The sequence below is a fragment of the Falco punctatus genome (assembly GCF_963210335.1).
Source record: "Falco punctatus genome assembly, chromosome: 10".
NCBI classification, from domain to species: Eukaryota; Metazoa; Chordata; class Aves; order Falconiformes; family Falconidae; genus Falco; species Falco punctatus.
Genome location: NC_137590.1, coordinates 19,261,771 through 19,272,791, shown reverse-complemented (window position 1 = coordinate 19,272,791; position 11,021 = coordinate 19,261,771). Strand labels below are relative to the sequence as shown.

The 11,021-nt window shown below is 56.6% G+C and overlaps 1 protein-coding gene across 4 annotated transcripts; it reads left to right on the top strand.

The window, feature by feature from the left end:
* Window positions 1-52: 52 nt before the first annotated feature.
* LOC308070246 (pepsin A-like) lies at window positions 53-10,208 on the top strand. 4 transcript variants are annotated; one of them, XM_080403874.1, is made up of 8 exons: window positions 53-7,614; window positions 7,893-8,040; window positions 8,407-8,524; window positions 8,745-8,863; window positions 8,949-9,148; window positions 9,368-9,484; window positions 9,565-9,703; window positions 9,867-10,208. In XM_080403874.1, exons 1-8 carry the CDS (start codon window positions 7,559-7,561, stop codon window positions 10,194-10,196), a joined length of 1,227 nt encoding a protein of 408 aa, XP_080260000.1. In that variant the 5' UTR covers window positions 53-7,558; the 3' UTR covers window positions 10,197-10,208. The 4 variants fall into 4 exon arrangements, with proteins under 4 accessions (XP_080260000.1, XP_080259999.1, XP_080259997.1 ...); XM_080403873.1 differs by having other exon boundaries at window positions 53-8,040; window positions 9,867-9,959; window positions 10,047-10,208; XM_080403871.1 differs by having other exon boundaries at window positions 53-8,040.
* Window positions 10,209-11,021: the final 813 nt, after the last annotated feature.

Sequence of the window (11,021 nt, the reverse complement as noted above, 5' to 3'; positions counted from 1 at the left end):
CTTTTCCACCCCTATTTCTGCATTCCTGCAGATGTGAGCAAGGCTAAGGATTGCCTTAGGGTGGGGAAAAGCTCTGTGTTGCCAGATGAGGCATGCTGGAGGTGCTGAGGGGAGAGGAACATGAAGGAGACTGCGGACGGCTGGGCAAGGTCACCCAGCTGTTACAGAAGTGCTGTGATCCAGGCACCTCTTGTCCCTGCTGGAGACATACACACACCACGTGAGGCCTGTTGACTGCTGTATAATAAATATAAGTCATACGAATTCTAATAGGTACCCTATGGTTTAATCAAGGACAATTTGTTTGTAGTGCAGCTGATAACCAGGTCAAAACCCAATGTTCTTGCAAGAAAGGGGACTTGACTTTCCAAAGGGAGATCGATATTTTTCAAGGCTTGTTTGAGAAGCGGTCTCTGTAGATGTGGAAGGGCTGGAGCACATCTAGTTAACAATTTACATTAAACTGTAAGGACTGAGTAGAGGATAAACTAAATTGTTTTCAAATTTGTCCATTGCAATGAAGGGAGAAACCAAAAAGTATCCAGTTAAGTGATAAAGTGGTACCCAGCAATCAGAAATGCGATCAATAAGTGTTTTCTGGTTAATGCTGAAGGTTGGGCCCATTATCTGTTCACTAGCATCCTTAATTTGTGTAAGAGATGGTTTCAACTGGTCATTACGATCCATCATGCAGTTACTTTACCAGGTGAAAGACTCAAAAGCCGATATCCGATACACATCATGAGCGAAAGCAACTGAAAACGGGTAAGTGTTCAAATAACAACAAATACCAAGGTTCAAGTGTGCTTACCAGCTGAGCTGTTGTGGATCAACAGAGCACTTCTGGCTTAGGACGAAGCTGGCAGAAAGGAGTAAAACACTTTGGTAAGGAGCGTTGAGCTCAGAGCCAGGTTCTGAAGCAGCTTAGGTCAGTTTAAAGCCTTGACTACCCTGAGGAAATGAAGCTGTAATTCAGAAAGTGTTTTGGAGCGAAATGGAAACTTTCCGGAGTCTGCTATCGACGCAGGACCTCATTAGTGCAGCTGATGTTTGCAGCTCCTTGGGTTCCAAAGTGGAGGGCAGCAGTGTAAGGTTAGGGAGCAAATTAACACACTGTGAAAGGTTAAAAAAACCCCAACCCTCATGTGCAAAGTTGATATCAGCAATCCCTCAGATTTCACCTTTTGTTTATTATCTGGCCAAGTTCATTTGTGGTTTTGGTTGAATGTCCCTGTTGAGCCCAGGAGTCAAATGGAATTTGGAGCATTTCCCAATAGAAGGGGGAAAAAAAGAAATAGTGCTGTTCTTTTCTTTCTTTTAATGTGATGCTGTTTGTTTTCAAGGCAGTGGCTGTGTTCCCTCAACGGGGAAGGATTCAGACAGCAGAAGAGCCTTTCTCAGAATCCTGCCCATCTTTTAATTGGCGGTTTGTCAGAAAGCACCACTGCTCACCGCTCTTCTCAGCACCATGTCACAGACATACCTCTGGCCATCCGTTGGCTCACCGCTGCTCGCCTCTCGCACCAGCAAGCCGCAATCAAACCAGTTCCCTTTCTGCACTTGCCCTTGTACAGCTAGGAAGCTTTGTGGTCCATGTGGTCCAACCACTATCTAGGCAGCCCAGTTGGAGAAATAGCGTTCGCTGATTTAGTGACCACAGACCAAAGCCACCAAAGGTGTTAGTCCCTGTCCAGGGTCACCCACAGCAGGTGGCAAGAGCTGGCCTGACCACCCAGAGGTCCTCACCCAGCAAAAGCCCACCCACCACCAGCTCAGCAAGAATCAGCCTACATCTCGGGGGGGGGAGGGTCCTTGGTAGCTTAAATATTCTTACGTCAAAAATCGTAGGGTTTTGATACCTCAGAAGCATCAGACCATGCCTCCCTCCTCTGTGTGCCTTTCATCTGATGGTTCTGATAAAGCACCTGTGTGACGTATGATTATGCCTTTATGGAAGGGACAGGAAAGACCAGAAACAGGGACTGGAAAACAACTTTGCTTCTTTTATCTGCAGTTACTAAGATAAGGTATATCTCAAACGGGATTTTTTTCAGGCTGAGCTTTTCAAGCCTGCACAGATAAAGTTAAGGCAGTTCCTAAGCTTTGTCAGCAAAGTCCTTTGCCATATACAAAGCCTGAAAATTCCAATAGGATCCTGTTTGGCCCAGGGGGCAATGGCAGTTTAAATGCATCCCTGGAGTACTGCATTCAGCTCTGGAGCCCCTAGCACGGACCTGTTGGAGCGGGCCTGTAGGAGGCCACACAGATGGTCAGAGGCTGGAGCACCTCTGCTGTGGGGACAGGCTGAGGGAGCTGGGGCTGGTCACCTGGAGCAGAGAAGGCTCCAGGGAGACCTTCCAGCACCTGCCAGTACATAAAGGGGGGGCTACAGGAAAGCTGGGGAGGGGCTTTTGACAAGGACATGTGGTGACAGGACAAAGGGGGATGGTTTTAAGCTGACAGAGGGTGGATTTAGGTTAGATATTGGGAGTAAATTCTTTCCTGTGAGGGTGGCGAGGCGCTGGCCCAGGCTGCCCAGAGCAGCTGTGGGTGCCCCATCCCTGGCAGTGCTCAGGGCCAGGCTGGACGGGGCTGGGAGCAGCCTGGGCTGGTAGGAGGTCAGCACCTGACTCTTCTGCCTTTGCATTCACCCACAACCACTTCAGGCACCAGCTGTCCTCCACCCAGCCACCCACCGGCCCATCTGGTGCTGCTGGGTGCTTTATTTTACTGCTCATTACAAATCATTTAACACTTCTGCATAGTCCAAGCTCATCGTGAGCCCAGGTAGAGCCTTTGCACTCAGGGACTCAGATCCTTGGACGTGGAAACAACAGATGTTAACATCTTACATTTCTCTGGACACAAGCGTAACTCTTTGGGGATTTGACTGAGCAGGAATCCTAACCCAGCCACAGCTGCATCAGGAACAGGCAAACCAGAACTAAAAGCCTCCAGCTCCATCCCTCCAGCTGGGCTTGCCTGCTTTTGGAGAACACGGCAGGGATCTCCGCATCGCGTGGTGCCCTCTGCCGCCCAGCGGAGCTGCAACAGAGCGGCCACCCTTGGTCACCCCGCACACCCCGGCACCCATCCTGCGCCCCGCTGTGTGCCGCAGGTGCTGCCTGCTCCCTGCCCTCCCCTCAGCCCAGTGGCGAGGAAGCAGCGTTGTGTTTCCAGCTCTTTGCAGCTTGGTTTTGAGTTTTCTCAGGATTCCCTGCTCCCTTTGGGGACACGGGGCAGACTCTTCCAGCATCCGGCATGTCTCATTCCCTCCATTTCTCTACCAAGGTTGGGAAACGTCCAGGTCAGCAGCCAGACCACTGGCCTGAGCGTGGCTTCTTTTTGTGCTGCACCCTCTTCGGTGGCATCCCTGTCCCCAGCATCGCTGCCTCTGGAGCCATCCCAGTCTTCTACAACACTATGAACTGTTCGTGCTGCCGATTTCTCCCTCCCATCTCAGGGCGTGAGGCTGGAAGGGTGTTAAGTGATAGATGGGTCACCCCACATCTACCTCCAAACTCCAGGGGTCTGAGGTTCCCCGGAGGGCTCCGAAAACCACAATAATAAAAACTGAGGAGAGCCTGGGTGGAAAGGGGTCGGAAAAGAGGTGCAGCCATGGAGTCACGCTGTCACCAGCACAGAGGGGCTCGGTGCAACAGGACGGGGATGCAATCCAGCCATCCTGCCAGGCAGCTCCCTTCAGCTGCCTCATTGCGGTGGACCTGCCCTGGGGGATCAAGGACAAGAGCCAGGTCCTGAAGGGAAAGGACCCTCATCCCTGGAGCCATCAGCGTGAGCCACTATCAATTCCAGCCCAGGAACGACTAAGCCTGTATGTTTCCCAGCAAAATCCTTCCCCTAGGAATCAGCCATCAAGACTGATGGGAACGACGATGCCTGGTCTGTGTGGTGTGCAGCACCCAGGGCAGGGGCTGGCTGACCCACCGTTACGCCTTCCCTCTAGTCACCAAACACACTTCAGGGGTTCTCATCTAAGGAATCGTTTCTGTAGCCCTAACAGAAAGTCACTTTGCCCCCTAAAAGTGCTCTTTCCCCCCATCCTTCCGCATTTCTTTTGTTCTTGACTTTAAAAGTGGAAAGTATTTGCTCTGAGATTTTTCTGGTGTTGAATTCCACAACTTCTTTGTTCTGCATATAATACTATGTTCAAAAATCAATCTTTCTCCAGAAAGAGGGCTGCCCTGAGAGCACAGGTTAGTTCCTGCCTTCTGTGCCCAGGGAGGTTTATGTTATGTCCGAGTGTTTTGTTTGGCAACAAAAAGAATTAAATCAATAAACAGCTCTCGAGCAACTTGTAATTTTCATTTCCTCTAATGCTCTGGCAAAAAAAAGCACAAAACTTTGCAGCCCCAGAAGCAAGGGAGACCAGGTTGCAGTGAGGTATGACAGTGAGCCCAGACTTCAGGCCCCAAAGCCCAAATTGCTCCAGAGGAAGAATTTAGCACTTGAAATGCTACTGCCCTTCAGTTTTCCATTAATTAGAGAAGTTTCTCTGCCCGTTACCAAAACTGATGTGGGACGAGCGGCAGCACAGGACACCTTTGATGCAGGTCACCCCACCCTGAACGGCTGCGTTCTGAACGAGCATCCCAGCTAACCCCTTTCCCATGGATAGAGGGGAGCCCACCCCAGCATCACGAGGACCCCCATCCCTGCCCAAGGAGAGGGGCACTTACCACCCTGCTCCTCCACCGCCTTGCTCCTCTCCCTGCTGTGGGGCTGGAGCAAGGACCGTTGCCACCTGCCAGCGGGACTTCTCTCTCCATCACAGGCTCTCCGATGTGGGAGCCGCACGCCTGTGGCTACTAGGTTTTTGGAGCTCCAGCCACCACCCCCTACAACCCCCACCAGCTCCTGTGGGCCTCCTATGGTGTCACCTGCCCTGGCATGCAGCATGTACCGAGCCCAGCAGCTCCTGGGAAGCCTCCCCGGAGCCAAGCCCAGGTCTCAGCTCTTGGAGGGCAGATGGGTGGGAAGGCGTGAGCTTCAGCAGCTTGCCAAACTGCCCCCCGAAAGCACCGCAGGGGCACAGGCTCTGCCTCCTACCAGCACCACGGTGCCAGGAAGCTTGCAAAGGGCTCCTAGCATGAGGCATTCGAGTAAGAGCTAGACAAACCAACCAGCCCCAGCTCTGAATCTCCCGTATATACCAACAGGATTTGCAGCAGCTGTTCCTAATATCTGCAGCAGCCTGGGCTAATCACCCTGAGCCCCCTGCTTGCTGTTCCCGAGCAGTGAAACTCCCTGTGTGCTGTGGAGAAAGAGGCTTTGCCCGCCAGGAGCAGCCTCTTCCCTGCATGCAGATGCCCGGTGTGTTGGGGAAAGAAATGCAACCGAAGAGCCCCTGGGAGCAGTCCCAAGGCAGGGGGCTGCAGCAGCTTTCTTGCCCAGGGATGCATCCTCAAGCGCTCTGCTCTGACAGCCTTCTACATATGGATGTTTTCCACATGTAGCACAGCCAGGATGTGTTTGCAGCGAACCAGCCCCTCTGCTAGGGCTGCTGCTTATCTGAGCTTACATTTATCAAAACACGCTGCTGCCTCGCACGGGGTTGGGGGAGCGAAGCACAGAGTAGATGCTCTTGTCTAATCTCTGATTTTCTTTGTGTTTCACAGCTACCTGCAGGCACAGACTGGTTCCCAAAGCCAGTGGGGAACACGATGCCAAGGCTCCATGCAGGGTTTTCAGGCTGTGACCTCCTGCCAGGTCCAGACTTTCCATTTTGGGGGTCAGCCAAGACCTTGTCCTCTCCAAACCCCCATGCCCAAACTGAACGCGTCACACCTTCCTTTTTGCTCAGGGAGAATTAGGTATGTCATCCCTTTTCTCTCACTATCACCCATCAGGTCCAACGAGGTTTTCATTCGTTTCATTCTCCTGCTGTAATTTAGCATCTCTCCTCAATTCTTTTACAATTCAGAGCTGGGGTGAAACTGGTGCAGAGGGAGGGAAGCCGGCTCCGGCCTGTATGGTGCCTCTGGGCAGGCTGGTCCCCAGCTCATCGGTGCAGGGTCTGCCTTTGTTTTCCTGCAGCACAAGGTGACCGCGTCAGCAGCCACATCTCGGGCACGTGGTGCTGTGACGGAGACCGGCACACCTGGTCCAGCAGCGGGCACCTCTGACGCAGCCCAGTGCGGGCGACCTTGGCATTGTTCAACCAACAGCATCCTGATCCTGAACTGTTTTTTTCCCTTAGCTGGTCCCAGTTTCACCCCTGAGCTGGTCCCAGTTCTGCAGGCAGCCTTGGAACACGTGGAGGTGCATGGAGTCCCAGCATAAGGAAAACACGGACCTGTTGGAGCGGGCCTGTAGGAGGCCACACAGATGGTCAGAGGCTGGAGCACCTCTGCTGTGGGGACAGGCTGAGGGAGCTGGGGCTGGTCACCTGGAGCAGAGAAGGCTCCAGGGAGACCTTCCAGCACCTGCCAGTACATAAAGGGGGGCTACAGGAAAGCTGGGGAGGGGCTTTTGACAAGGACATGTGGTGACAGGACAAAGGGGGATGGTTTTAAGCTGACAGAGGGTGGATTTAGGTTAGATATTGGGAGTAAATTCTTTCCTGTGAGGGTGGCGAGGCGCTGGCCCAGGCTGCCCAGAGCAGCTGTGGGTGCCCCATCCCTGGCAGTGCTCAGGGCCAGGCTGGACGGGGCTGGGAGCAGCCTGGGCTGGCAGAAGGTGATTGGAACTAGATGATCCTTAAGGTCCCTTCCAACCCAAACCATTCTGTGATTCTATGATCTGTAACAGATGAAGCTGGTGAGGAACAACTGTGTTTTCCCGTTGGATGTAGGTATAAGATTAAGCAAATTTACCCCGGTGTCGTTACCCAGCCCCTGGCACTGGTGTTTGGTGGAGCCCCTGGTGCAAACCTGTGTCTACCGCAGGGTTACGCCAGCCCAGGCACATCGCGAAGCCGGGGCTCAGCTGCTACCCATGGGTGGGCACCTGAAGGCAGCCTGGGGTGCTCAGGGCAGCAGTGAGGGGCTGAGGAGGACCAGAGGACCCTGAAGAACTGGTGCTCCTGTGCCAGCTCCACCCTGACAAACCCCTGCAGACAGAAACTCTGCTCTATGCAGTGGGGCAAGGGACTGGGGGCTTGTATTGCAGCCCCAGCCAGCCAGAGCCGACTGGAAAATAAATGCTTTTATCTACTGGTACATGATTTACGCTGCGGTTCCTCAGCCGCAGAGGTGTTGTTGGTGCGTGCAATGCATGAGTGGTTAGATGGGGGGGAAATGCCCAGAAATGGCCCTGCGTCCCCCTCAGCAGCCCCCCTGGCCCCCAGTGCCTCCCAGTCACAGCGTTTGACCCTAGCAAAGATGGAGAGCCCTCAGCTTGACCTTCCCCCCCCCCCCCCCAGCCCCCCCCAGCCGTCTTGGTTAAGGGCATTGTGATAACAGCCCCCGGAGCCGTTTGCCTTTCTTATCGGGGCGCTGGCCAAACAACCCTGGCTGGGTATATAAGGAGCCAGGCTGGGACCGGTGGCATACTCAGTGTGTCTCTCCACTTCAGCTGCTAGCTGCTAGTGGCCACCATGAAGCTGCTCCTGCTCTTCGCCTTGGTGGCCCTGTCCCAGTGCCATGTCCATAGGTGAGCACCAGGGGCTTGGGATGCCCACGCAGCCACCGCGGTCCCGTGGACTCCTGGCACCCATACCGGGGAAGGTGTGAGGGGCAGCGTGCAGCAGGGATGGGGGGACAGCCGGCAGCACCCCCAGCTATTGCTGTGGCCAAGGCTCCCCACAGCGAAGATGGACCCCCGATCCCACAGGAGGGGATGAGGGCGAGCACACAGCGGGGGTACCTGCAGCCCCCTGAGGCACATCCCTGCCTGGCTCCTGGTGACGGATCGGCTCCCCTTTCCCCCAGGGTCTCTCTGAAGAAGATGAAGTCCCTGCGGCAGTCCCTGAAGGAACATGGCTTGCTGGACCGCTACCTGAAGCAGCACCCCTACAACCTGGCCACCAAGTACTTCCCCAGCGACACCTCCGCCGAGCCCCTGCAGAACTACATGGACGTGAGCATGGCAGGATGGAGGGGCTGGCACCAGCAGGGCCCCTTCCCCATTTCCCCTAACCCCTTACCCGTCCTGCTAGCCCCTTACCTGTCCCTCTAACCATTCACCAATTCCCCTAGCCCATTACCCAATCTCACTAGCCCCTTACCGATCCTTCCAACACCTTACCCGGTCCCTTAACCCCTCATCCATCCCACTAGCCCCTTACCCAGTCCGCTAACCCATTAACTCATTCCACTAGCCTCTTACCCATTCCCCTAACCTGTTGCCCATCCCATTAGCCCCTTACCTGTCCCACTAGCCCATTACCCATCCTGCTAGCCCCTTATCCATCCCACTAATCCCTTAGCCATCCCTCTTTGACAGAATGAGTACTACGGCACCATCTCCATCGGTACTCCAGGCCAAGAGTTCACCGTTATCTTTGACACTGGCTCCTCCAACCTGTGGGTGCCCTCGGTGTACTGCTCCAGCATGGCGTGCAGTAGGTGTCCGGCAGCCACTGGGCAAGGGCTGAAGGCAGGGGAAGCCCCAGGCTTGGCCAGCCCCCTGCCCTGCCTGGCTCTGGGATCCCCTGGGAAGACTGGGAGCCAAGGATGGCTCTGCCCTGCCTCTCCCAAAGGATGTTTGGGGGGACACTGGAGCGGCAGCCTTGGTCCCTGAGGGCAGGATGGACTGTGACAGTCTCTCTCCCACACCTACAGGCAACCACAACCGCTTCAACCCAGCGGAGTCCTCCACCTATGTCGGCACCAATGAAAGCGTCGACATTGTCTATGGCACTGGCAGCATGACTGGCGTCCTGGGCTATGACACCGTCACCGTAAGGCGGGGTGCATCCCATGGGAGTGGGGACACTGGTGCGCCACCTGCCCAAACCAAGCCCCTCTCCCTCTCTCCCTGACCAGGTTGCAAGCATTGAGGTCGTCAACCAGATCTTCGGGCTGACTGAGACCGAGCCGGGAGATTTCTTCTACTACAGCCCCTTCGATGGTATCCTGGGTCTGGCTTTCCCAAGCATCGCCTCCTCCGGAGCCACCCCCGTCTTTGACAACATGATGAGCGAAGGCCTGGTGGCCAAGGACCTCTTCTCTGTCTACCTCAGCAGGTAAGCCCTGACCGGAGCTGCCCAGCCCTTGCCGAGGGTTTTCTCCGATTTCCCTCCCACCGGGGCTGGCTCCGGCACTGTTCCCCGGTAGCATGACACCTTGTGGCTCTCGGGGGACACGGCTCACGGGCACCGATGGAGAAGGGTGGCAGCAAATCCCCCTCAGCGACGGTGCTGCTAGTGGGATGGGACCCCCACCTGACAGCTCCCCCCTTGCAGGGATGGGCAGAGCGGCAGCTTCGTCCTCTTCGGCGCCATTGACCCCTACTACACCACCAACGGCATCAGCTGGATCCCCCTCTCCGCTGAAACCTACTGGCAGATCACCATGGACAGGTAGTCCCGCCACAGCCCCCCGGCTCCCTTTGCCCCCTTATCCTGCACCCGGGAGGCTCACCCTGTACCCCTCCCCCCAGTGTCTCCATCGGCGGGGAGACCGCTGCCTGCCCCTCTGGCTGCCAGGCCATCGTGGACACGGGCACCTCGCTGCTGGCCGTGCCCTCCACAGCCCTCAACAACATCCTTAGCGTCCTCGGCGCCGGCTCCAATGGCGAGGTGAGGACCCAGGGGAGCGTGCAGGGCTTTGGGGACCTTTGGGGCTCTGCAGGGTGCCCAGCCGGACCCTGGGGCTGCTGCATGGTGCACTGTCGCTCCCCGGCGCATGTAGTCCCTCCTGGGGTGGCTGCTGACCCCCACCTGTCACTGTGTCCCCCTCCAGGTCAGCTGCAGCGCTGTCAGCAGTCTGCCCGACATCGTCTTCAACATCAACGGCGAAGCCTTCCCTGTGCCAGCCAGCGCCTACGTGATACAGGTGAGCATCCCACTGGGGAGGGGACTGGGGGGGCTCAGGGGAAGTCCGGCAGCTGGTAACCACTGTCCACCGTGTCTTCGGTCACAGAGCGAGGGGACCTGCATCCTCGGTTTACAAGGCATGAATCTTCCCTCCCAATCGGGTGAGCTCTGGATCCTGGGGGATGTCTTCATCCGCGAGTACTACGTCATCTTCAACAGGGCCAACAACATGGTGGGGCTGTCCCCCCTGTCCTGAGCACGCCTCCGTCTTGGGGACAGGGACAGGCTGCCCTAGCGTCCCCAGCTTGGTGGCTGGCAGGGCTGACCTTTGCCCCGCGCTCGCATCCCCTTTTGCCGTGACCACTGAGTCCAATAAAACCGTAGAAAAGCCCCGCTGTGCCGTGTCTCTCTGGGGAGGGCTGGCTGGGCTACCCCGGTGCTGCCACCGCGTCTTTGGGCACGCACACCGGTGGGTGGGTGGGCAGGTGGGGTGCCAGCCTCACCCCACAGGCAGAGCCACCCCCTGCCTGCACCCTGGTGATGCCCTGGGCCTCATGGCTGCGCAGACACCCCCGATGCCTGGGCAGATCTGGGGCTGGAGGTGGCCATGGCCACTAAGAGCCACAGCTGCCCAGGGCAGAGCCATGCCACCAACCAGACACCTGGGCAGGCTTTACTGGGGTGCCCAGCGCTCCTCATCGTGGCTGGGGCACGGCTCCATGCGGCCCCACGGAAAGGCGGGCGCCCAGGGGCACTGCCTTCCCTCCCCACCACACCAGGGGCATGCCATGAGGTGGCTGTGGCTGCTGGGGCTGGTGGTGGCTGAGCGGGATGGGGAAGGTGGGGGGGACCACAAGGGACTAGGGGGGGAGCACAGCTGCGGCTCTACCCCTCCCAGCATCTGATACCCGCTTTTGGGGCCGGGGGACAGTGCCTGCTGCGGTGCCAGGTCCCATCCTGGTGCTGGGAGTGCTTTGTGCCGCTAAGCACCATCTCTCCTTGCAGGACACCACCTGGCTAAACCTGTGTGATACCCCTGGGAGCCACAGACCTCTCTTTTCAGCATCTCCCCGCACAGAGC